At 37.0% G+C, this 27,960-nt stretch overlaps 2 protein-coding genes across 2 annotated transcripts; one reads left to right on the forward strand and one right to left on the reverse strand.

Annotated features, from left to right (window-relative positions):
- Nucleotides 1-320: 320 nt before the first annotated feature.
- Nucleotides 321-15,366, forward strand: Atg5 (autophagy protein 5). Its single transcript, XM_086827504.1, has 7 exons — nt 321-572; nt 638-737; nt 821-926; nt 1,575-1,800; nt 1,894-1,999; nt 14,000-14,132; nt 14,207-15,366. The coding sequence occupies exons 1-6, from the start codon at nt 420-422 to the stop codon at nt 14,116-14,118; spliced, it is 810 nt and encodes a 269-aa protein (XP_086683630.1). The 5' UTR covers nt 321-419; the 3' UTR covers nt 14,119-14,132; nt 14,207-15,366.
- Nucleotides 15,367-20,727: 5,361 nt separating this feature from the next.
- brk (transcriptional repressor brinker) lies at nt 20,728-24,912 on the reverse strand. The gene has a single exon (XM_020951805.2). It carries the CDS (start codon nt 24,022-24,024, stop codon nt 21,670-21,672), a length of 2,355 nt encoding a protein of 784 aa, XP_020807464.2. The 5' UTR covers nt 24,025-24,912; the 3' UTR covers nt 20,728-21,669.
- Nucleotides 24,913-27,960: the final 3,048 nt, after the last annotated feature.

Raw genomic sequence — 27,960 nt, forward strand, 5'->3', positions numbered from 1 at the left:
TTGTAAAAATATAATTAGCACCCCTATGGAAGGGTTCGAAACATTGCTAAGCGTTAAGAGTTTTTTCATACAGACCTAGGCGGCAATCTTACGATAGGTACGAAACATAGCTAAATACAAGCACACAACAAATATAATCGATAGTTCAGAACTCGGCTAAGTTAGAGAATTTGTTTAAACTATTTAAAAGATACAGAGGGGGTGAATAACTTTTGGCAAGTGATACTGAATTAATATAGTTTGATATTTAAATCAAACTAAATGTTTGCTTCATTTTATAAATAAATAATAATCGAACTTTGGCAGCTACCAATTGGAATGCTTATCGATAACAGGGCCAGTGCCATCACTATTACAAAAACGTTTTGTGCAAAAAATAATAAAACAGAGAAAAGAAATTGAAACCAAAGACTGGAAGCATGGCCCACGACCGCGAGGTGTTGCGTATGATCTGGGAGGGCCAGATTGGCATCTGCTTCCAGGCGGACCGCGACGAGATCGTGGGCATCAAACCGGAGCCCTTCTATTTAATGATATCGCGACTCAGCTACTTGCCCCTGGTCACCGATAAGGTAAACAAAGCACGCAAAATAGTTAATAATAACATATTAATTGCATCATTTGCTTTGTGTTAAAGGTTCGCAAGTACTTTTCCCGCTACATAACCGCCGAGCATCAGGATGGCGCCGTGTGGTTCGACTTTAATGGAACGCCCCTGCGCCTGCATTATCCAATTGGTGGGGGAGACTGACTTATAACTCCAATTGGAGTGAATTTCCTATTGTTTAATGATTATTTCATGATCTCTCTTCCTGTGCAGGTGTCCTGTATGACCTGCTGCATCCGGAAGAGGATAGCACGCCCTGGTGCCTTACAATACACTACTCCAAGTTCCCTGAGGATACGCTCGTCAAGCTCAATTCCAAGTATTTATCCAAGAAGAACTCTTGAATCTTGAATTTCTTAATTTTAATGATTTTGGTTTGGCTTTTAAGTCGGTTTGCTATTAAGAAATGCAATTTTAAATCTATATTTTATAAAATAATAATAGTAAAGCTAGCCGAACGTCTGTTGTAACCTAGGAAAGTCAGGTGTTTTGCGTATTAAGTTCAAATATTAAGCTTATTTCAGGAAATATCCATAGAAAATGCTTTAAAAATGGGTTTTTTAAAAAGTAAAAATTAAAGCTAAAAAGTTGTTAAGTTTATTGAAATAATATAATAGTAATCCGATTTTTCGGATCGTGATATGTATGATATATGAATTTATATTATTTCTTAAATACTCATAGTTTTTATAACAAAATCAGTTTGAGTTCAGACTTCATAATGTCCGATATAATATAATATATTCACAGAAATTTAAGTAAACATATAAGAAATTTCGGTTAAAGTTTTTAATTCAGGACTTACCAATTTTAGAGCTCAAATTAATATAATTGCGAAAGCCAAATATCCTTGTTAAACCTAAAAAGACAAAAGAAAGAGATTACTTAGTTTTTCTTTATATTTTTTAAACATTTTCTTATAATATGTATAAAAATTACAACTTTTCTATTGATAAACCCTTTCCAGAGAACTGCTGGAATCCCACTACATGTCCTGCCTTAAAGAGGCAGATGTCCTGAAGCATCGTGGCCTGGTCATTTCGGCCATGCAAAAGAAGGATCACAACCAACTGTGGCTGGGCCTGGTCAATGACAAATTCGATCAGTTTTGGGCCGTCAATCGGCGACTGATGGAGCCCTATGCCGACCAGGAGTCCTTCAAGAACATTCCCCTGCGGCTCTACACGGACGATGTGAGGATATGCCGCCGATGCAGAGCATCAATATGGTTACAGAGATTAATGGATTTTCCCTTTCCTTTTTTATTTTTTTGTTGCTGTTGCCAGGACTTTACGTACACGCAGAAATTGATATCACCGATCGACGAGGGTGGACACAAAAAGAGTCTGGCCGATCTGATGGCCGAATTATCGACACCTGTGCGCAAAGCGGGTGAGTTACCTTTACTCTTCCTCTACTCTGTTCTTCAAAACAAAAAAAAAAGAACAGAAAATAGAAAATCAAACCTAGAAAGACCCATTGTCTGCCGCGGCCAGACGCAGCGTCTCTTGGAAATTAGGGAAAAAGGTGCCAGTCAGTCTGGCATGGCCAAGTGCTTGTCTATAACCCTCCCCTGCTCGTCCCTCTCTCCCTTCCCACTGACTTATTTATTTTTCTATTGAATAACACAAACGAGCCAAGCCAAGAGCCGAAGAAGCCGAAGCCGAAAAATCCGCCCTGCGGCACACTCATTCTTCAATTCATCAATGTCCCTCTTTTGTCCAGACAAAAAAAAATATATATAGGGAATCGAATAAAGGAAAAGATATATACGGAGAGGTGAGGTGGAAAACAATGCCCCCGGGGTGGAAAAGCGAACCCGGAGCGGATCGGAACGGATCGTATCGGATCCGTAGCAGCAGGCAGGCAGGTCTCTTTCGGTCTCTTGGCCATGGCCCAGAGGCAAAAGCGTTCAGGTTGTTCCATTCAAACTCGAAATGGAATGAAAAATGTATATTCTCTTTGTCTCAAAAACGTATTTTGTCGGAGCAGCTAAAAAAACACTTGAAGAGGCAGTGGCAATCGGTGTAATAAGCCAAAAAAAATCTGAATTAAAACGAGGTTCTAATAAACTATAGGGATTTTAGTCTTATGATCACTATATATAAAACTATATAATAGTTTCACCGTGATGATATAGCCTCCAAAATAAGCTTGAAATGTTATAACATTTTGGGTTATATATTGTACAGAGTCTGATATAATATATTGTTACTTTTATAACGTTTAAATGCAGTGCGACAATATCGTAATCTTTAAACATAAAACTTTAAATGTGCGATAATATTGTAACCTTTTCCAATAATTAAAACATATTGTTTCATCACTTATACATATTTAACCTTAATTTTTATAATAATATAACGCTTCAATGTCTTTAAAAATAAGAGGAAATTATTTTAAATTTAAATTAAATGTAAAGTTTGGAGAAAATATAGTTCAAGGTTAATATTTCCCTAAATAGCTTTCATTTAAAGGCTTAAAACCACTTGAAGATGAAGAGAAGTGTTTCAAACATTGATTATATATTCTTAAACATATATAATAATATATAATATTTATATATTAAATATAGCACTTTATTTTTGTTTGATACTTTTATTAAAAGTCTCCACTTAAGTCTCCACAAAGCCCCCCTCCCCCACAAAACCCAAAGATGATATGCTGTCCCTTTGCTGATCGCCTGACCTGCGGCGCCGGCGACAAGAGAAAGATAGAGATAGAGATAGAGAGAGAGAGAGATCGCGTACACGAGGCAGAGTGAGATGGCAAGAGCACTTGATACCGCAGAGAGTGAGGGAAAGAGAAAGAGAGAGAGAGAGTTGCAACTGCAATAGAGAGAAACTCCCACTCCACTGATGCCCACGGCTTAGGTGCAATAATAGCATTTGGGAATTCCAGAGACGGACAAAAGGCGGAACTAAATACCTGCGGCTGGGATTTACGAATTATACTGTGAGGGACAGCACTTCGGGCACTTCTTTGGGCTCTGTTTCCATTCAGAGAGTTTCTTCTTATTTCATTTTTTTTTTTTGTTTTTCGTCCATATGGTCCTCCTGTGCCCGCTGCAGGTTGGGTATTTCCCAGGTGTTCCTGGCCAGAGATCTCTCTCTGTCTCTCTCCCTCGGTGAGGTGTGAAATTTGTATTTGCATGCACAGCAACCTCGCCGATGATCCAAGGAATTTCCCATTCGAAAAGGTGAGAGATTTGAGGAGGACTCTAGAAAAACAATTGAGCAAGCGAAAGATGGACACGGAGAACCACCGTACATGGACACGTATTTTCCCAAAGGTCACATGTTCGGCTTGTAAGGCGTCCTTGGTGCAAGGTAGCCTCGGTACTCTAGGGACTCTCTTGGTACCATCGGGACTCGTATCCAGGACTCTTGCTATCTCAGCAGCACGCCTGGCTTAAGTGGGCCAGGCCAAGGCAATCCCCTGACATTCGGGGTCCTGTTCTCTCTCTCTCTCTCTCTCTCTATCTCATAGGATCTAGGGAACTTAGGGATCCTGGGGATTTAGCAAGTTAACAAGCAAGCTTAATTTAATACTCCTTACTTTTACAGAAAGTAAATCATTTGTTTAGGTCGATAATTTTATTATTTATAGTGGGTGAATTTTGTTTAATTGTTATTATTAATTATTTGTCACTTTATACTGAAAATAGGAATGGTTTGTTTAAATATAAATAGGTAGCTTAATTTTTTTTAATTTAACCTTAATATCATTAAACCCTTATACCCTTTTTATAGAATTCCTTTGAATATTAATAATAAATAATATACTTATAATTAAAAAAAAAACTAAAATAATACATAAAATATAAATATAATAATATGATGATGAATTTGTTTTGCTTGTACATAACAGGCAAAGCTTGGAAGACAACCGATTTGTGCAAAAGCGAAAAAGATCAACGAAAATTGAAGGTGTTTCTTTAATCCTTTTTAAAGGATTCTCGGGCAAGCAACCTTTGACAAACTTTTAGTAAAACGAGACTCTGTCTTAGATATTATTCCCATAATCATATAAACATACATTTAGTTCCCTTTTAGTCTCTATTTATTGCTCTTTTTCTTGTTGTCTTCCAACAAATCAATGGGAGAAATATCTTTGGCTTTTATTTTTCTTTTTAAATTTCAAAATCATACAGAAAAAATGCCTCAAAAAGATGATCAATTCCTTCAGCTTCTTTTTCATCATGAAAAAAAAAGAAGAGGCGGAGGAGGAGGGGTGTCAAAGAAGAGAGGAGTGGGGGGGGAGGTGAGGGGGCGGATAACGATTGCACGTACTGTTTGTGGTGCGTGCATTTTCATAGAAAATCGTATTTAAATTGAAATGAAATTCAAATATACAATGCAGCCGCGGCGTCGTCTCTCGGAGTTTTTCAGTTTTTCAGTTTTTCTCTCCTCCCCCCCCCACTCCTGTTTCCAGTCGGAACGTGGAAGGTTCAAAGTAGATGCGATTCCAAGAAATCAAAAAACACAAAAAAAAAAAAAACAGAAAAAAATCAAGGAAAGGCAAGAAGAAGCAGAAGCAGCAACAGAGCAGAGGAAGAGGAAGAGGTAGAATCTAAGACGCGTCAAAAATAAAAGAAACGCATTTCTTTTGGCTTTGCCTTTGGCTCCTTTGGCCCCCTCTCCCTCTCCCTCGCACTCGCACTCGATCTCCCTCACCTTTTGCTGCTGCTTCTTCTTCTACTCCTTCCTCTTCTTCTTCTTCCTCTTCTTCTTCATCTGCTCCTGCTGCATTGGCATTCGCTTCATTTGTTGTTGCTGCTGCTGCTGCTTTCATGATTTGCCGCCGGCAGCGCCGCCAACTTCGCTGTCCGTGCGTCGCCGGAAAGCAGCAACAATAAAATGCAAGTGCCGTTTCAGTGTTGTCAGTTTTCACCAACAAAAAATTAAAGTTTTGCAAAACAAATGTCCTTCTAGGAGAGAGATTAAAAAACTAGATCATAGATCATAGATCATAGATAATAATAAAAGAGAAAAGTTTTCTATAAGGAGATAAAGAAAGATACTTTGGGCTTAACAGTGCTGTCACAGTTTAAGATAAAGTTTATTTAATGAAACTATAAATTATTATATAAACACTATTAAAATGTAGTATAAAAAGTATATACAAATAAGTGAAATTAAAACCAGCAAGTAGCATAAACCTAATTTATTATTAATAATATTAAGTAATTTTTATACCCTTGCAGGGTATTATAATTTTAGTCAGACGACACCTCCATGTCCGTCTGTCCGTCTGTCATTCTGTCCTTCTGTCCGTTTCTACGCTAAAAAGTCTCTCAGTTTTAATGCTATCTAAATGAAACTTTATAGTTAGCCTTCTATAAACTCTCACTCGTATATATGTCGGAACAGGCCAGATCGGACGACTATATCATATAGCTGCCATAGGAATAATGGGAAAATTTGTACAAAAAAAGTTATAACATTTTTAGTTTTCAACAGATTTTCATCAAATTTAAGTTATAGCCATTTTATATTCTACAATTTTGTGTACAACATTTGAAAATCAGACTACTATATCATATAGCTCCCATAGAAACTATCGTTAGATATAGAGGAAAAATGCAAATCTGTGAATGTAAAACTGTAAATATAATATGTATATGTAAATGAAATGAAAGGCATTACTTCATTGTTTTTTTACATTAATATATATAATTTATATTGTATTGATTCCTAGTCATCAAAGTTCTAACTGCAGGGTATATGGAGTTTTTTGTTTATGATAAAGCTAATCTTATGATAAAAAGCCACATTATGGCGAAGAAATAGCTAAAGCTGTCTGCACTGTTAGCTCCATGTCTCTCTCTGTGTGTGTGTGTGTGTGTGTGTGTGTGTGTGTTTGTGCTATGCAGGCTGCACTGTATTTGTGTTTGTATTTGTGTAGGGTACTCTCCCACTCTCCCACTCTCTCTCTCTCTCTGTCTCTGTCTCCCCCTCGAATGTGTGAAAAGGAAGTTCTGAGATATCACCTCCGCTTATTTGTATTTACACCTTCGCCGGCACCTCGTCCCCCGCCTCCTGCTCTACTCCTCCTCCTCCTCCCTCTCCTTCTCCTAGTATTCCTCCCCTCCCCTATACTTTTTTTTTGCTTTTTTTCGCTGCACTCCAAAACTCCGGTGAAAACGGCGGCGCACGGAAATCGCACCTCAATGTTTATCACTCTGCTTCTCGCCCTCGCCCTCTGTCCTTCTCCCTCCTTCTCCTTGGCATCTCTTTATGGCCTCTCCTTCCCCTTGCTCCTACCTGCCGGCTCCCCCCACTCCACTTCATCACACTCGCATCATCGTCGCATTTGCTTAGTCCCATTTCGACACATTTTCGTTTGCATTTCGTCAATCAGACAAACAATGGCAACCTGCAAACTGCAACCTGGACTGCCCATTGTGTGTGTGTGCGAGGTGTGTGTGTGTGCGAGGTGTGTGTGTGTGCGAGGTGTGCGTGTGCAATGGTGTGACAATTGGCCGCGCCACGCCCTGCTTTTTGGGTGGGCTGCAGGCAGCTGTAAGTGTGAGTTTTATTTAAATAAATCGTTTTTTTTTCTATCTAAAATTTTAGTGAAAAACTGATCGGTATTTGTATCTAAAATCTAGAAATTGAAAGAATTTACTTCTGAAAATGAACACTTTGTGATGAGTTCATTTTCAATTCATTTATTTATTTATTTATTTTTATACCCTTGCAGGGTAAGTAATTTTAGTCAGAAGCTTGAAACGCAGTCAAAGGGTAATTTCCGACCCTATAAATCATATATATTCTTGATCAGCATTATCAGCCGAGTCGATCTAGCTATCTTTGGCAAAAATGTAATTTTTCTTTTAATTTTCCACAATTTTTACTTCGTTAAAATTGGCAAAAAATTTGAGAACAAAAATTAATTTTTTTTACATTTTAAATTGAGTGTGCAGATTTATTACCCTGATAAAAACTAACATAAGAAAACTTTCCGAATTAAAATTAGTGCATTTTTGGCTTAGTTATGAGATTTTTAAACTTCGATTACTCGAAAAAATTGTCATATAAAAATGTATATAAATATTGACTCAAAAAATGGTATTATAATATTATTCAGAAGCTTGAAACGATGTTAAGGAGTCATTACCGACCCTATAAACCATATATATTCTTGATCAGCATTAACAGCTGAATCGATCTAGCCATGTTTGGAAAACAATTTTTTTTGCCCAATTTTTTCGATTTTTTTTCATAATTTTCTACAACATACAACTATAAAAAATTTGAAAAAAATTAAATTTTTAAATTGATTAAATTGAGTATGCAGATTTATTAAGCTAATGAAAATTAAGATAGGAAAACTTTCCGATTTAAAATTTATGACTTTTTGGCTTAGTTATGAGTTTTTTAAGCATTGATTTATCGATAGAAATTGTCATATAAAAATAATGATAAATATGGATTCAAGAATGTAAATATAAAGGTATATAAAATTCGAATTCCCGAAGATAGTTTCTTTATTTGTTTTTATTTTAGATACTAGAGGAAATAAAAGTTATTTACTTGTGAAAATGAACCCCTTATGATGAGTTCATTCCGAATTATTTGAGATACTAACGTAAAAGAGAAATTAACACCCTTTTACTTTTTTTTTCTATTTATTTATATATAATTTATATGTTAAATAGTATTGGAAACTTAAGTAATCTATATATATAAAAATGCTCTGTTCGTGTCTACATCCTTCATAGACTCGAAAAGTTCTGAACCGTTTAAGCCCAAATTTTTACACAACATGCGTTGAGGTTCCAGCTCGGTTATTGACTACTTTTGATGTTGATAGCTTATCTGCGGTGGCGAATATATCTATTTTTTTAGCGTTTCCAAGTGCCCCTACTGCTGCGCCATCTACAGGCAGCCAGCTGAATCAAAGCATTTCCTGTCAAACATTCAAAACATATTGAAAGAAGAATCTTGAAAAGTTCTGAACCGTTTATGCCCAAATTTTGAGAGAAAAAACGCGTTGAGGTTCCAGCTCGGTTATTGACTACTTTTGATGTTGATAGCTTATTTGCGGTTGCGAATATATCTATTTTTTAGCGTTTCCCCGTGCCCCTACTACTGCGCCCTCTACAAGCAAATCAAAGCATTTCCTGTCAAACATTAAAAACATATTGAAAGAAGAAATTGGAGATACAAATTTTATTTTTTGTTCAGGTTCAGTAAGAAACGAAGTCATGCCACCAAAGAAGTCGAGATTGGGTCGTCGTATTCGCAATACAGAAGCAAAAAGACGTAAGATTGCGAATATGACTGACGAAGAACGGGCCTCCATCCGAGAGACGCGGCTGCGCGATGAACTTTTACTCATACAGGTTAATGGTTCGGAGGACCGATTGCAATCATATATTGAAATGTCGTCAGTTGTTTCATCAGTACATTGTCGATATGTATGCAAAAATTGAAACAACGTTAGCTGTTCCTCCGATTGAATCAGAAGAAACTTCGGTCCGAGGAATATATACATTTGCGGGATGCTGTGATGAATGACCGTAATACAACCAACGTTGGAAAGCTCACGATTTTGCCATCCTCATACATAGGTAGTCCGAGCCACATGCATGAATATGCTCAAGATGCCCAGGCATATGTTCGTTGCTACGGCCGTCCAGACTTATTTATCACCTTCACATGCAATCCAGCTTGGGACGAGATAGTTCAGCTGTTATTTCCTGGACAATCATATAGGGATAGGCATGACATCACAGCCCGTGTTTTTAGACAAAAGCTCAAGTCACTGATGGATTTCATTGTGAAACATGGAGTTTTGGGATCTGAGCGGTGCTGGATGTATTCAGTAGAATGTCAGAAGAGAGGATTGCCGCATGCGCACATACTGATTTGGCTGTATGATAAAATTACTCCAGACGAAATTGACAATGTGATATGCGCTGAGATTCCACGGGCAGAGGTTGATACAGATTTGCATGCAGTTGTCATCAAGAACATGATCCATGGCCCATGTGGTACCCTCAACCCATGTTCACCATGAATGGTAGACGGGAAGTGTTCCAAGCGATATCCTCGAGCATTTACAGCCAACACCGTAACAGGGGACGATGGATATCCTCTGTATAGGAGACGGTCAACTGAAGATGGAGGGACTTCGGCAACTTTAAACATGAGAATTGGTGATATTGAGGTAGACAATCGTTGGGTGGTTCCATACTCAACACTATTGTCAAAATCATACAAAGCGCACATCAACGTAGAATATTGCAATTCCGTGAAATCGATTAAATATATCTGCAAGTACGTGAATAAAGGCAGCGATATGGCAGTTTTTGGTGTTCAGGCAGAAAATGGGGACAGCAATGTAGTACGAGTTGTCGATGAAATATCTCAATACCAGGCTGGAAGATACAAAAGCAGCAACGAGGTTGCATGGAGAATTTGTTCGTTCCCCATTCATGAACGCTATCCAGCTTTAGTTCACTTCGCAGTCCATTTGGAGAATGGTCAACGTATCTATTTCACAGAAAGAAATGTGCAAGAAAGAGTCCTGAATCCGCCAGCAACAACTCTGACTGCCTTCATCACCTTATGCCAGGAAGATGATTTTGCCGGAACATTGATGTATTCAGAAGTGCCCTCTTAACCACAATATGCCACAGAGAAACGTGGCAGGGTACAGCTAGTTTTCTTATAAAAATGAAAACTATATCCCAAATTAATTTTCAATTAACTAATTTATTTATATATATATTTTAAATAATATTTTGCATTACATTTCTGCAATGAAACCCCATCAAAGGGGGAACTCTGCTATAAAAGATCAGTTCTGACTGTGGTTTCCTCTTCCTGCCTCTCTTGGCACCCACTTAATTTTCCACTTTTATCCATAGCTTTTTTTTCTTATTCGTTTTTTCCCCTTCGGAAGTTTATTTGTTTGTTTTCTTCGTTTTGGTTGATCGGCAATAATCAGTTGCAATCTTCACAAAATCACAACTCCGGGGAACTGCACCGTCAACGAGAAATTCGTTTCGTTTTTTTTTTTTCTGTATTTCCTACCTCCCTTGCCCCCTCCGCCTACCGGAATTTCCTTTCCAACTTTGTAAGCGGCATGAAAATAAACTGAAACTGAAATTAAAACTGAGAAGTAAGACAAACAAAAAAACAATTGATTAGCACTTTTTAGCTGGCGTCACTGTCACTGAACTGCAAAAATGTCATTTTCCCACTGCAAGTGGAACGTTTGGAATTGGAACACTGGATTTTGTTATTTTTTTTTTTCAGCCCAGTTTCTATATATTGTTTTCTTTAATGACTTTATGGGAACACAATCTATTAAGTGATTATAATGATGATTGGGGCTGGGACTCGGGGGGCCTTATCAGAGAGATCGGTGGAACGATTTTTGTTTATTTTTAGCTATGAGCTATACACCCATGTCATTCCCTCCTGTTTCCACGTTTTACGTTTTTTTTTTTTTGCCTTTCCCCTCACCCCACCCCCCACATTTTCGTTGCTGACGACGACGATAATAAAAAATGGGATCAATAAATTTTCAGACGGTTTGGCGCCACTTGGCGCGCGCAAGGGGCGCCCCTGACTGCGGCTGTTCTTATTTTCTTATATTTGTGGGGGAGAGAGTAAAAGAGACAGAGAGAGAGAGAGAGAGAGAGAAAAAGAGAGGGAAAAAGAAAAGATCAAAGACGTATGTCTTAAGAATTTTCTTTACATTTTTAAATATACATATAATAGTTTTAATAGCAAGATTTATGATCTTTTTGCGTTTGTTTTACAAAAGATATTTCTGTAATATACAAAAGTTTTCAGGTTTTATAACTATTAAAATGATTAAAACAATATCAGATCAGGTTTCTGAATTACATAACGAATTTAAGGAATACTTATAATTAATTTATCAATTTTATTCTTATATCTCAACCAGGGTACTATAATTTAATTCAGTAGCTGACTGTAAAATATAAATGTATGATCAGTATCAACAGGAACATCGATCTAACAAACCCCACTAGAAACATAAAAATGTTGCATCATTAAAATTTATAAAAATGTAAAAAAAATGTGTTTTTACTTAAAATTTTGAACCCCAAAATGTGAAGGAATCATTTCCGACCCTATAAATCATATATATTCTTGATCAGGATCAACAGCCGAGTCAAACTAGCTATGTCTCACAAAATTTTAATTTTTAAAAAATTTTAACAATTTTATTGGGGCTAAATTCGTTAAAATTGAAACTAAAAAAATTAAAAAATTTCAAATTGTTTTAAATTTTAAATTGAGTATGCAGATTTATTAACCTGATAGAAACTAGCATAGAACAGCTTTCCGAACTAAAATTAATGAATTTTTGGCTGAGTTATTTATATTTGAAAAACTGTGATTTTCACAAAAAAAAAATGATCATATAAAAATATGGATCTATAGTTTCCATAGGGGACATATTTGAAGTATTTTTGGTGATAATTCGTGAAGGAGTTATTTCCGATCCTATAAAGCATATATATTCTTGATCAGCATGATCAGCCGAGTCAAACTAGCTTTGTCTCACAAAATTTAAATTTTTAAAAAATGTTAACAATTTTATTGGGGCTAAATTCGTTAAAATTGAAACTAAAAAAATTGAAAAATTTCAAATTGTTTTAAATTTTAAATTGAGTATGCCGATTTATTAACCTAATAAAAACTAACATAGAACAGCTCTCCGAATTAAATTTAATGCATTTTTGATCAAGTTATGATGGATTTTCTTTGCAAGGGTATACAAATTTCGACTTTCTGAAGTTAGTTTTCTTTTATTTTTTCCTTTGTAAATTAAGTAATAATAAAATCTTTAAAAATTTTAATATTTCCGTAGAATGTTTAGGTATTTTTTAATTTTCTACAAGTGCTTTAAAAATAACTTTAATGACTGTATTAATTGCTTGCATGTCATAACTAAGAATGCCTTGTTAAACAATTTTTATTATTATCATAAATGTAATCAGCATTAAGCTACAAGTAAGCTTTGAGCCAAAGGTTTTTTCCCTTTTGTCAATTATTTTCTATTATTATAGTTTTTATTATTTTTTTTAAATATTTTTAACTCCTCCCCTTGAAAGACACCTGATTATAACACCGCCCATGTGGCGTTTATTTATTTATTACTTTTGCTTTTTTTTTTGTGGTAGCGCCATTAGCTTTGGTCATTAAACTCGTGACTTCAGCGGAATGAAATGGAATGGTAACGAAACGAAACGAAATGAAATGAAACGGGGGGGAAAAAAAGGTAGAAGGGGGAAAGGGGACTCTCTTTGGGCATGAACTCGCGCCCCGTTGCACAAAATCTTATCTGGAGGCAAAACGCTCATTCGTATCCCACCGTATGTAATCAGCCATTATCAGCATACTATATATATACTATATAGACCATATCAACACCGACTGACTTGCCATAACCCAGAACGACGACGACGCCGGTCGATTGGCAATCGCAATAATGGCACTTTTTGAATCGGTGATCGGCAATCTATAATTACAATTCATATGCTAAAATTAAAAATGACGAAATTTCGTCACAAAACATGATTAGCCACAGGGGAAAAAAAAGACAGAGCAAACACTTGTATGATAAGGCTTCAAAACTCAGATTTCCAATAGTTCAATTTTGTAGAGAGTTCTTTAGCTATTCTCTAATCTTTTATAGCTCTCAAATTGATCATGATCCCCTGTTTATATAGCACAAGTAGGCTTATCTCTTGCTTTCAAGTAATCCCCTGGCTGATCTCATTCATTATAATATAAGCAATATATTTGCTCATTAATAAACTATATTGATTGGCGGCTTGCTTTTTTACATAATTGTAAGACTTTAATGGGTATTTCCATTAAGGCTTTCATTATGATTATTATAAAAATAATAATCTATACTAAGGGTATATTATAATTTAGTAATTAAATGATCAATCATTATAGAAGATTTCCTATTAACTCCTTGGGGTTTTATTTATTTGGATTATCAGACTTTTTGTCGGCGGTCTAATTACTTTGAACATTTAGGGGGGGTCTTAGAAATGATTGATACATTGATTGTAGCAAGTATAAATAATATATTTGAAAGGGAAAAGCAAAAATAGAATCACCACAATGGCTATAACTATATCTATAAATGTTAAATCCTGGATTTGCATAGATATATCGATGGGAAAAGAGTTATATGTGCGTATAAAAACATAACACGTGAAATATTATATTGAGTGTATCTTAATCTTTGATATATTTATCTATTTTAAAGCTAAATATTGATATTTTTTACATACCAATATCAACATTTCGATTTATATCTATACTTTATACTTTAAATAGATATATATACTATATCCTTCTCCCCTATTATCCCTTTTTCCAGTTGGATGTCGCACCCATGGCATTGATCTTCATGAGGAAACGCAGCTTCAATGGATGTCCGAGCACCTTAGTTATCCCGACAATTTCCTGCATTTATCGGTGGACTATAAGGATGTCTAGTCCTTCCAAAATATGTATATATATATATATATATATAGTATATATAGTATATATAGTATTATATATATACCCAATGTTTTCCCCCCAGTCCGCGAGTGAGTGTGTTTGAGTGTCAATGTCTGCGTGCAATTCTATTTTTCGATTCCAGCAAATCCCAGGGCGATCCTCATCGATCGATATATATATGTATGCTATATATATAGAACTATACATCTAGTTAAGTTTAAACCATATGTAATATTTATGATATATGCCACAGCATTTAACAGAGCGAGCAGCGCAAAACCAAACGATTACTGGAACTACCCACTAAACTAATAATACCAATATTTATACCTATATCTATTATATACAGTCGAACTTCTTTATACAAAACTAAGGAAAAAAATATTCTACCCTTGCCTTATGTTATTATTGTTTTTTCTTATATATTTTTTTATAATAATATTGAATACATCACGCGACTTTGTATATTTAATTTGTTTAAGCTTAATGACTGTAATCAAAAAAAAAATATATATATAGTTACAAATTTGAAAAGTATTTTGTATTTTATTTAATTAAGGGGGAGAAATATATATATTTATATACATTTTCTAATCTTTTCTTTGATATATTTATTTGTTTTAGATCAGTTTTTAGTACATTAAGTGTTAGTTCTAATTTCAAACCTTAGTTCTTGGAATTTTGTATAAAAAATTGACATAAAACAAACCGAAGCTCGACTGTATATAGTCGCCAAGTGATCGCTGGATCGCTGGCCATATGTTCATCGATCAACCTCCATTAAGCCGCCGGAAACTGGCCCAAGCCCTGCACTAACTAAAATGAACTAAAAGAAAAAACTACCAAACCAAAAGCAAAAAAAACCTCGCTGGGTTATCAATTTCGGTCGCGATTTATCCGCCTGTCAAGATAGTAACCAAGAAATTGGAATTGGAATTGGGTCTGGACGGGGTTCCTATAACCACTGCCGTATCTATATCTGGTCTGGGTCGACCTTACACAATATGTTTTCCACCAAGCCAGCGAAATCGATGATCTTGTTGTTTTTGCTTTTTTGTACCCTTTTTTTAATGAATTAAATTTAGTATTTGAAGAGCATCGATTTGACACTGTCAGACATAAGGGAAAAACCAATACTGATTCTATAATTAGTTAACGCTTATTTTTCGCCCACTCGAGAATGATTTATTTGATTGTTATTTGTACCAAAAATAAACTGCAAAATCTGATTAAATAAAAAAATGGCCGAGTTATTAGTACAAATGGGGCGGGTACTTGCTATATCTCGATCGGGAATCTGATGGATCCGCCAAAGTGCGGCCATAACATTGATGGATCCCTTGACCGGCTGTTCTGATTGATCAGCGATCTCCACTTGGAGGTGATGGGATTTTCTGAGCTTTTAGATCACTTTTATGATTATTTAGTGGGACTAAAAATGGATTCTTAAAGGGTTAAATGCCTTTTTATTAATATAATATAATTTACAATGAAGTAATGACCATTTCTTTTTATTTTTACAGTTTTACATTAATCGTTTTGCATTTTCCTCTATTTTCAACAATCGTTTGTATGGCAGCTATATGATATAGAAGTCCGATTTTCATAAAATTTTACACAAAATTCTAGATAAATATACTATGGATATATATTAAGTTTGATGAAAATCTGTTGAAAATTATAAATGATATAATATTTTGTTTTATATTCCGATCGTTCCTATGGTAGCTATATGTATATATATATATATATATAGTCCACCGATTCGCCATGCTCCGACTTATATAATAGTTAAATTATATAGAAGAATAACTCAATAGTTTCATTGAAATAGCTTCAATTTGTTCCAAAACAAATCGCGTTCATCTGTGCTTATGATTCCCAACTGGTTCTAACATCCCCGGAACGAAGTGACTGCTGCCGGCCAAGTATCAGAAATGTGTTGTGTTACAAAAGTTGCAAGTCATTGTTTACAAGTGTTCAAAGTTAGAGTCACTGATCATACATACTTACTGATCATAGATATTTACTGGTCATAGATTCTTACTGTTTAGAGTTACTTACTACTCATGGTTACTTAATGTTTATATATACTTACTGGTCATAGTTACTTAATGTTTATTGATACTTAGTGGTCATAGATACTTACTAGTCATAGTTACTTAATGTTCATAGAATCTTACTGATCACAGTTAATTACTACTTAGAGTTAACTATTGATTACAGTTACTTAATGTTCATTGATACTTACTTATCATAGTTAAATACTGATCATTGTTAATTACTGATCATAGTTACTTAACTTACTGAACTAAAAATAGTTCTTATTGCAGATAAATTTGTATTAGTTATAATAATTTAAGTTTTAAGAGCTAAACAGGGACTATAAATCGAGTTGCTAGAATTTTTAAAGGTTACCCAAACATTTTCATCATTTTAGATCAATATTTGAACTAAAATCATTTCTACCAGCTCGATCATTATCAGCATAGAAGAATTCCTTTAATTATTAAATTAGAAATGTTTGTCTATCAGAGAATATCCCACAGATATAACCGAAATAGGTACAGTTCAGACCTAAAACAAACAAAAAAAATAACAAAAATCATTCATATAACATGATTATGTCACGATCGTTTGCCGTCGATCGGATCGCGCGAGATCCGTTCCTGTGATTACAACATCGCGGGTGCGCAAAAACTTTGCCCGATCGATAGCAGAATGTATATATATATATATATATATATGTGTGTATATAAGGTACACTAGGTACTTGCAGGTACCTTATATATATATGTATATATATATTTAGAGGCGGAGGCGGTGGCGATCTTGCCATCTGCAAAAGCACTCGCGACTCGAGACTCGAGACTTGGGACTCAGGTGAAATCTATTCCCGCGCCAAATATCAATCCCTTACCGCCTTGCTCCCTTTTACCGCATTTACTTTGTAAAATTTTTGGCTGCCTGCAAATCAAAATATATATATATTTATTTATTTTATTTTCTTTTTTTTTAAACTATCGAAATTTGTCACGTGGCATCACAGGGAAAACCTCATACATAGCAGAGAATAGAAAAAAAAAATATCGAAAGAAATAGAAAAGAAATGAAAGCGAGCAAAAGTTTACACGGCAACGCGCTTCGACGAAAACAACACAAAAATAAATTGAAAATTTTGCAATCATCTGCGAGTTTGGTCGCTTTCCTCCCACGGTCCCGCGATCTGGCAAATGTGTGTGGCTTTTCCTCTGATTAGGTCATTTTCCTCACCTGCTAGCTTCCGTTATGTAGATCCTGTGCTTTTTCCTGCTACAGTTCCTTTGGCACTAGACACTATTTTCTATTTATAATTTAAGTCAAAAGCTTCTAAAACTGTGAAGGAGTCATTTCCGACCTTATAAATCACATATATTCTTGATCAGCATCAACAGCCGAATCGATCTAGATATGTCCGATAAAAATGTAGTTTCAAAATTTTTTAAAAATTGTATGGTGCAAAATTGTCAAAAAAAAAATAGAACAAAAATTTAACTTTTTACATTTTAAATTGAGTATGCAGTTTTATAAAGCTAATAAAATCAAACGCTTTCAGCTTTCTGAATCAAAATTAAAGCTTTTTTGGCCAAGTTATGAGTTTTTTAAACTTTGAATTTGTCCTAAAAATTGTCATATAAAAATATAGATAAATATTGACTCAAAAAATGGTATTTTAATATTAGTCAGAAGCTTGTAACTAAGTGAAAAAGTCATTTCCGACCCCATAAACCATATATATTCTTGATCAGCATTAAAAAGGGAATCGATCTAGCCATGTCCGATAAAAATTAAATTTTTTTTAATTTTCAAAAATTTTTAAGGGGTTAAAACTGATAAAAAAAAAGTCGAGCAAAAATTAAATTTTTTGCATTTTAAATTGAGTATGCATATTTATAAATCTAATAAAAATAAACATAGGACTTCTTTCCGAATTAAAATTAATGTTTTTTTGCCTCAGTTATGAATTTTTTAAGCTTTGATTTGTCGACAAAAATTGTCAAATAAAAATATCTATAAATATCGATTCCAAAATTGGGAATATATTTTCAATTCGATTCTGTAATTCAATTACAAAATTACAAAATTTGACTTTTTATTGATATTTTAAATTTGTATATAAATAATTCAATACTTTGCTTGATTTATGAAAATACTATAATGCAAATAGAGCTAGTTGATCAAAGTTTAATATATTTTCAATATGATCAAAGCTTACAAAATGTTTTAAATGATATTGATTGCATTTTTATTGTATTATTCCTATGGATATATACATATATATCTCATACCGATAAATAAATATTTTATTTAACAAATCTGAATTCTATAATCAAATTACAGATACTTGATCAAACTTTACTATATTTTCGATATAATATGGGGTTATAAAGAATTCAAAGAGCATTATTATGGCACTTCTTCCCTTTGTTAATATATTCCTAAACCCAAACAGGTCTCCTCATCCTCTCTGTTCGCAAATGTCGCGAAAAATTCTTTAGTTTTTCACTTTGCTGAAGCAGAACACGAAGAAGAAGGGGGGGAAAAGCGCGTCAAGTGAAAAACAATGACTCGAGAACCTAGTGCCTCCCCTCTATACCCACTGTACTTGAGGAACCAACAAATCCCAAGCCCCAAAACCCATCGGATTTCATCCAATTCGATCGCTTTTGCTGACGATGATGTGGCTGTGCCTCTGCCTGTGACTGTGACTGTGACTGTGACTGTGACTGCGACTGTGACTGTGACTGTGCCCGTGGAAATGTGTGTGGCTGACTGTGGTGGGGCTGGGATGGATGGTGCCGCTGGTGGTGCTGCTGATGCTGCTGTGGGGCTCGTGATTGGCGCACACATTGGCAAACGAGAGCACTTTATTTTTAAACGTTTTAAAAATACGATCATTATAGAATTTGCGGCTTAGTCATACCCCGCCGCCGAAATGTGCCAAGCGAATTGACCAGCGCGAAACCGTGTAGAGAGATCCGATCAAGGGGGGCCCGCGTTACTATATAGTATAGGGTACTATATCTAGTACTTCTTCCCCGGCCCCTCCCCCATAGAGAGCCTTAAGCCATAACCCGTGACACGCATATCCATCACAAACATAGCCCAAGATGATCATCGGCCAAGATCAAAAGGCTATAAATCCCTCTACAACAGTCAGTCAAAGGAATTACGTAGATATATCCCCAAAGATATGTCTAGATTATGGGAGAAAGATCTGGGGTAAGAGTAGAAGCAAAGTTCATTTGAATATTAAATTTTAACTGAATTTTCAAGCTTTATATAATACTTTATAAGTATAAGTATATAAATTCAAGCTTTACTTGATGAAATAATCCATAAATACCATGAAAATAAAGTTCCTCTACATAATATATTATAATATATTATATATTACATATTTAAGGTATTCAAATATAAGAACGTAGGTAATTCAAGCTATACTTTGTGAAATAATCAAAAAAAAATTCCATGAATTTGAAAGTCATCAAATATAAATTTAGTTTCTATACATAATATTTTATATAATATATTATATGTCATATATTTTAGATTATCAAATATAAGAACATAATAATTCAAGCTTTACTTTATGAAATAATCCACAAATTCCATGAATTTGAAGCTCATAGAATATAGAATTAGTTCATATACCCTATAAAGTATATATATATTTTATCAGCATCAAAACTCTAGTTGATCTAGCCGTCCGTCTTGATACATAGATTCCTAGGATACTTCCTGAGGCATGAGGTTTCATCAGTATTTATCAGTATCCAACAGAAGCTTTACTTAGTTAAAGCTACCAAAACATCAAATTTTTTATAATGTTTATGTAATACATCATTAAAATCAACAAAAGCTATTTTTCAGGAGTTTTCAGAGACCAAACTGGCTTATAAACCAGTTAGTTCTGCAAAGATCATATTTTCCATATGTAAATCTACAAATGAACATCCTTAATTCATCAAATTCATTTGAAAATGAATCACAATTGCAGTAGTTCAATAATTTCATAGATTGTTTAAAGTGAAGTAGGTAAAAAACCTAAAAGCTCTCTATAAATCCATCTAAAAATATAGATATTGAGCTTGTTTATCACTTTCCTCTATAGTTATCCTTTAGTTCAGATGACTATATCCCTTAAATATAACCCACAATCGCTATAAAGCATCTGTATTTATAGAAATCGATCCCTTATCTGTAACCCAAAGAAACTTTTCTCCAGTTAAATTCCCTTTTTTAACCACAAATTAAAGATCCATCATAACCACGCCCATTTCAATGGATAAACCTCCCAAAAGCGAAGCCAAAATCCCGGCCCCAAAATTCAATGATAAAACCAGTTTAATTAAATGTTTTTTTTGTTGTTTTTGTTTTTAGTTTTCTGCTGTTAATTTAATCAATTCGCTTTTGTTGTTGATTTTTGCTTGGTTGTTGTTGTTTTATATGGTCACACAATTATTGTATTTGTTGTTGTCAAATATATATCTTTTTTTATATAGAAAAATACTGATATTTCTATAGCTCTAAAGATTTCCCTTCAAAAAAAAAAAAGTCTGGTTTTGTATATATATAAATATATTGTATATATGTATATTGTATATAATTATTATTATTATTGTTAACTCTTTTACATTTAATTTCTTGCTCTCATTTGTAAATATATTTATGTATATAGAATATATATTTATATTGTTTAAGCTTCAGTTTTCAACAATTTTTATTTTTTTGTATATATTTGTTTATGTTTATGACAAAATTTTGTTTTGTTGTTTTTCAATATCACAAGAATTTTCAATTTTCAATTTCCAAATGTGTGTGTGTAAGTGTGTTTGTGTGTTTTTAAAGCTTGTGTTTTACTCTTAACAAATTTTTTCTCTCAGTTTCTCTGCGTTGCATTTTTCTCACATTTTTCCTCAAACCCCCGCTCCCCTCCCCCCCTCTCTCTCTTTCTCTTAGTTTTCACAAATTAAATTTAAGCGTTGAAATTCCTTTACAAATGTTTCGCTTTGCTTCTTGATTTTTCTTTTACACAATTATTTACACTCGCAAAAAAAAAAAAATAATTAAAAAAAATACAGACACACATCAAAAAATACACAACTTAAGCTTAATTTGTTCTTAAATGGTAGCCAAAAAAAAAGAATAAAATATATATGTATAAGTATGTAAAACTTAAGGCTGCTTTCGGGGTTTATTTTTTAGTTATTTTTCTCATTTTGCTGATATGCTTGGAAGATATATGTTTTTTTGTTCCACTTATGATCCTAAAATTCTTTTAAGGTAAAACTTAGGTGCTAGTTAAAATATTAATATTAAAAGTACTTAATTAAACGACAAAAAAAATAGATATATATATATATATATATTATTTGATGGCTTAGTTAGCTAAAAGGCCAGGCCCAGTGACTGCCATAACTTTCGATATTGGTGGGATTGCTGCTCTCTGTATTCTCTCTCTGTGTAATCCTTCCTCCATATCCTTATCCTTTTCTTGCTCCTTCAGGCCACCAGGGTCAGATTCGTGGGCGCTGTGTTGCTGCCCGTGGCTAGCATCAGTGGCGTCGCTGTCCTGGCCAGCGCCTGCTCCTGATCCAACCAACGCTGCAGGTGCGCCTGCTGATGATGATGTTGCTGCTGCTGCTGCTGATGTTGCTGCTGCTGCTGCTGCTGTATATACATCAGATTGTTGTCGTTGTAGACGGCATGCAGCTGCAGGTTGAGACTGTAGTTGCCACTGAGACTGATGCTGCCGGTGCTGCTGCGGCTGCTGCTGTTGTCGCTGTAGGTGGAGGAGCTGCTCTCGTAGCCGGAAACGGGTGATCCTTTGGGGCAACAGAAGCCGGTGGGTGAGAGGGCGGGCGCCGAGAAGGGGCTGAGGGGTGTGCTGCTTGCGCTGCTGCTGCTGCTGCTGTTGCTGCTGTTGCTGCTACTATTGGCTTTCGCATCGTGTTGAAACTGAGAAGGACTCCCCCTGGAGCTGACGCTGACGGGAAATGTCTGCAGGGGGCAGTGAAAGCTGGAGCTAGAGGAGCGTCCTGGTGATGCAGCTGCATAGGGATGATTGCTCCAAATGATGGGATCCCTCTGTTCGCATACCGTTGCCTTTTTCTTAAGGCGGCGACTCTGCTGCTGCTGCTTCTCGGACTCCTCCTCATCATCATCTGCATCAGCATCCCGTGCCTCCTGCTCTTCCTCCTCCGCTTCTAGATCCTCCCTATCCTCCTCCTGTTCTGGCTCATGCTCATGCTCCTCCTCATCATCCAGCAAATAGGGTTTGAATAGCTTCACCTGCTTCGAGGGCAGCTTGTTGTTATGCTCCTCGGGCTGCTCCGTCTCCACATCCACCTCCACATCCTCGTTCTCGTTCTCATTCTCCGTTTCCGTTTCCGGCTCCAATTTAATGGCCGCCTGCTCCAACTTACTAATCTTATCCGGTTGCACTGGCATGGTAATCACCTTGCGCTTCCTGAAGGTCAAATCCACACCTCCGGCTCCTGTGCTATGACCATCCTGGTCATCCTTCTCCAACATTTGCATCTGGCGGCGAGCGGAGGAGCCAAGGGATAGATCCATTGGGGCAGGTGTGGCCACTGCCTCCAGGCGACTCTCCAGATGATAAGCAGCGGCGGCGGCGGCGGCGGCGGCATGATAGGGATAAGGCATATGTGGAATGTGACTGCTGGTGGCGCTTCCCGGGGAGCTGCTGCTCAGGATTGGCACTTGTGTTGGCACTTGGTTGTGGTTGCTGCTGCTGCTGCAGCTGCTGCTTGGATTGTTGTTGCTGCTGCTGCTGTTGCTGTTGCTGCTACTGCTGTTGCAGGCACTGCTGCTATATGGCAATGTATTGGCGCTGGTTGGGCTGGGCTGTGGCAGGGCATGGGCATGGGTATGGGAAAGGGGGCTACCATTGGAGCTAGCATTATTGCTGGTGGCCATGGCTGCTGCCACCACGGCAGCGATCTTGGCCGCTGAAAGTTGCTGATTGTTGTTGCTGCTGCTGCTGCTGCTACCATTGGTTGCTGGCGGCAATTGCTGCAACTTCTCCTGTTGCTGCTGTTGCATCTTCTCCTGCTGCTCCTGCTGCTGCTGCTGCTGCTGCTGCTGCTGCATATGCGGATGCACTGGCACTGGCACATGCAAGTGCGGATGACCTGCCGCCAGTGGATGTGGATGCGGCACCATTCCATTGGCCAGCAGATGATGGGCATGGTGGGCTGCTGCCGCTGCTGCTGCTGCTGCTGCCGCCGCTGCTGCCGCTGCAGCAGCATGATGATGATGGTGATGATGATGGTGATGGGCCTGAGCCTGGGCATGGACATGGTGGGCATGGTGGGCATGATGCAGCTGATGGACCAAAGGATGGCTCAACTGATGGAACACCTTAACAGGTGTGGGCGAAACGGACGAGGGTTGTTGCGGCGACAGTTGCAGCTGCTGCTGTTGCTGCTGCTGCTGTTGCTGCTGCTGCTGCTGCTGCTGTGACTGTTGTGGGGCAAGGTGATGCGGATGTTGCTGCTGCTGCTGCTGCTGCTGCTGATTGTTGGCCACCGAGGAGCGCAGATTGGACTCGCATTGCAGCCACTTTTGTATCTGTCGTCGATGGATATTGTACTTTCTGGCCGTGGCACGTTGGTTTCCCTTGCAGTCATTGTCATTGCGATATGACTCAAGGACCTGCAGCTTAAAGTGCGGCGTAAAGATGCGACGGCTGCCCATTTTGGGGCTGCCACTGCTATTGTTATTGTTGCTGCCATTGTTGTTGTTGCTCTCCGTGGCAGTTGCATCCTTGGGCCGCTTGAAATTCAAAGCTCCGCTGCCGTTGATCAAACTCTGCTCGCTGCTGCTGCTATCCATCTTTTAGAGTAGTTTTTTGTTCTGTTTTCCTTTTTTTTTTGTAGCGTGTTTAAAAACGTTGAAATAGCAAAAATATATATAATATATATTTTTTGCGCTTATAAATTTTGTTGTTCTGTTTCGTGCTCTGTTCTTAGGTGCTTTTATTGTTGTTGTTGTAGCTGTTAATGCTACTTGCGTGCGACGCTTGCGCTTTCATAACTCGCGATCTGGCAGCTCTGTTCCACACGACAGCAGCGACGTCGACGGCGACGCTTACGGGCACACACACTCTCAAAAAAAAAACTCAACTCAACCTCAACCTCAACTCGATTCGATTCGATTCGACTCGCACACGCTCGCACTTTGAAAATATCCGTTGCGTTTTTTTATTCGTTTCGTTTCGATTTGTTTTTTGTTTTTTGCTTTTTACTTTTCCAATATATTCACTGTTAAAAAAATATATAGTGCATGCTTTGATTATATTGCTTTGCCAGCGCAGTTGTTTGTTAAGTTTTTGCCTGAGTTAGTGTTCTTCTCACTTCGTTCTCATAACTCGCGTTGCGATCCGCACGGCAAGGAATCCAAAACACAATTGTTCTGCCCTCGGCGTTCTAGTTCGAAGATACGTTCTAGACTGCCTCGCTCAGTCGCTGCCTCTGTCGCTGCCTCTGTCGCTGTCGACTTCGCTCGTGCTCGTTCACTCACACACACACACACACACTCGAACACAGCGCCGCCTTTGCTGCCTGCCTGTCTGCCGCGCGTTCGTGTGTGGGTGTGCGTGAGTGTGAGTGTGAGTGAGAGTGGCTGAGCCAGAGAGAGAGAGAGAGACGCGGCGCAACAACAACGGCGCCGAGCACTGCAGACAAACTGACGACAATCGTCGGCGAGGTGTCTGCGCTTCCAATGTGTGCGTGTGGAGCGAGCGAGACGCCAGACCCCAGTGGCCGTACCCGTTCTTGCTGTTGCTGTTGTTGTTGTTGTTGTTGTTGTTATTACTGCCGCGGCGCTTTTGTGCGCCGTGTGCTGTTGTTGTTCTTGCTGTTCTTGTTGTTGGTCGTGCACGGTGGGACCGAATGGACAGCAGGGGACGGACGCGCACCCCCGCCCCCCTTGCGCGCCAACCCATTCCATATACCCATTCCGGAGCGCTGCCACAGTCACCCGACGACTCGACTGACTAACTGACAAACACCGCGACGGCGGAGGTACAGTGGAGCCAAAGTCTTTTGAATGTCGAATGGGGAAGGGGAAAAATGAATTTAAAAAAATAGTTTAACTATTTTTTATACCCTTGTGAGGTATTATAATTACAATCAGGAGCTTAAAAAGTAGTGAAAAAATCATTTAAGACCCTATAAATCATATATATTCTTGATCAGCATCAACAACCGAGTCGATCTAGCTATATCCGAACAAAATTTAATTTCTTCAGAATTTTTCAAATTTTATAAGGCTCAAATTGTTCAAATTGAAAACTTAAAAAATTGGTAAAAATTTGAATTTTTTCAAATTTTAAATTGAGTATGCAGATTTTTTAACCTAATAAAAACTAACATAGGACAGCTTTCCGAATTGAAATTAATGCTTTTTTGGCCAAGTTATGAGTTTTTTAATTTTGGATTTTGTCTCAAAAATTTTCATATAAAAATATGGATAAATATTGAATCATAAAATAGTATTTAAATTTTAGTCAGAAGCTTGAAAAGTTGTGAAGGAGTCGTTTCCGACCCTATAAACTATATATATTCTTGATCAGCACGAACAGAAGAGTTGATTTAGCTATGTCCGGCCAAAATTTATTTTTTTCAAAGTTATGAAAAAATTTTAGGGGGTTAAAAGTAAAAAAAAATGATCAAAATTAAAAAAAAAAATTAGAAATTAAGTTTAGTATGCGGATTTATTAATCTAATAAAAACAAGCACTGGCACGCTTTCGGAATTAAAATAAATGCTTTTTTGGCTTAGTTATGAGGAATTTTCTCTGTAAGGATATAGAAATTTTGGTTTCCCAGAATTGATAAAAATTTCAACAATTTTAGAAATGAAGTTAAGTATGCAGATTTATTAACCTAATAAAAACTAGCAAAGCAAAGCTTTCCGAATGAAAATTAATGATTTTTTGGCTTAGTAATGAAGAATTTTCTCTGTACGGATATAAAAATTTTGGTTTCCCAGAAACTTGAACATTTTTTAAATATTTTACATTTTAAACGCATATATTTTATACTTAAAACCTCCAATATAATAAATTAAATAAATAATATCTTCCCCTTTGAATGCCCTTTAGCCAAAGCCACTTTATGTTCGCTTTGGCCCCACTGTGCTGCGACGACGTTAGCGACGTTGCGGTTGCTGTTGCCGTTGCCGTGTGTGCTGTGTGTGGTGTTGTTGTTGTTTTAACTGCTGCCTGGCTGCGCTACAAATTCGCTGGCTCTGCCAGTTTTTCACACACACACACGAGCACACGAGCGCTAAGCAAGTGGCCGAGTGTGGGTGTGTGCGCCAGAGTCGTGGCTGCCAGACATTCTGGCACTGCCACTCCACGCCCTCCCCCTGTGGACCCCCACCCCTTGGCACTCGCTCACCCGCTCTCGCGCACGACCGACGCAACAGATCGTCGTTCGAACTTGTTGAGCGCTCGAGAGCGACAGCAGCTGCTGCTCTCTCACTCTCTCAAATCAACTGTTGAATGTGCAATGCAACGAGCGCTGCATTTGTTTTTTTATATATATTTTTACACGCACACACACACATGCATACGGACATTTCCAACTATCTTCCTTTTTTTTTTTTTGTTTTTCTTTTTTTTTTACTCGCTGCTATGGCCGTGGGTGCACATATGTACATAAGTATGTATGTAAGTTTCTGTGGTACATATATGTATGTATGTATACATAGCTTATTTCTGTCGACGTTGCCGCCGTTCTGTCTAAGCTTGAAATAAAAAATAAAACAACAACAACAGCAGCAGCAGAGTGCAATATAAGAACAACAACAAATAGTGCCCCGCACTTGTTGCAAATGACAAACGAAAATGCTGCTGCTGCTGCTGCTGTTGCTGCCTCTTCATCTTTGGATTCTCCTGCTTCGGCGAAAATCTGGAATTCATGAATGAAACACATATGCACGCAGTCACCTCTCTCACTCGCTCTCTCTATGTGTGTTGGTGTTTGTGTTTCGGGACAGTGGGCAGCTTTGCTTGCGTGTGTATGCAAATTCATAAATAACAAAAGACAAAAAAAAATAATAAATAAAAAACGACAACAACAACAAAAAAATAGAGTGTGTGGTGAACATCAATTTGCGCGTGCGAGATGATGGGGGAGAGCAAGGGTGAGCAGGGGGGAGCGGAGATCTTTGAGTCACCTAGCTGAAAAAACGATGATAGATCTTCGGGACCCGAAATGATTCCCACGTCGCCGCTGCCCCGCCCCACTGTACCCCCTACACTTTGTGTGACACACCGACGACGGACTGTCTGGAAGGGAATGGAAAGATCAAGGAAGAGCAACAGGGATGGCAATACAAGATGGAGCCTGAAGAAAGGATGAGAGAGAACGAAAAATAAATTGTACACTGAGCAAAATAAGTTTACTCAGAAAAAGCAAGCCACAAATGCAAGACACAGAGAGTAGAAATAAGAAAGGATTCAGTACACTGAAAGAAAGGCAAACAAACTGGATTTTTAACATTTTTATAAAGTTCAAAATATATTTAAAACATAAAAAATTAATCAAACGAAGCAATTTTGAAATTACTTTTCAATTGTATCCCTAAAAAAAAAGGATATTTTCACATTCTTTTGCATATATGAAGAAAAATAGGATTTTTAAATTGTTTTGGCTAATGAAAAATATTTTTAAAAATATCAAAGAAACAATTTTAAAAATCTTGAACCAAAAATAAGGCGAGAAAAATACATTTTTGAATTGCATTTCCAAGTAAAGCGGCC

This window comes from Drosophila serrata, unplaced genomic scaffold, assembly GCF_035046125.1.
Source record: "Drosophila serrata isolate PLE 108 unplaced genomic scaffold, ASM3504612v1 contig_176, whole genome shotgun sequence".
In the NCBI taxonomy this organism is placed as follows: domain Eukaryota; kingdom Metazoa; phylum Arthropoda; class Insecta; order Diptera; family Drosophilidae; genus Drosophila; species Drosophila serrata.

What these genes read in the sequence shown, in the direction of transcription:
- Atg5 (XM_086827504.1), top strand. Translation starts at nt 420, where the DNA reads ATGGCCCACGACCGCGAGGTGTTGCGTATGATCTGGGAGGGCCAGATT. An exon ending in TGCCCCTGGTCACCGATAAG is followed by an intron (nt 573 to 637) that starts GTAAACAAAGCA and finishes TTTGTGTTAAAG; the next exon opens with GTTCGCAAGTACTTTTCCCG. An exon ending in CTCGTCAAGCTCAATTCCAA is followed by an intron (nt 927 to 1,574) that starts GTATTTATCCAA and finishes AACCCTTTCCAG; the next exon opens with AGAACTGCTGGAATCCCACT.
- brk (XM_020951805.2), bottom strand. Translation starts at nt 24,024, where the DNA reads ATGGATAGCAGCAGCAGCGAGCAGAGTTTGATCAACGGCAGCGGAGCT.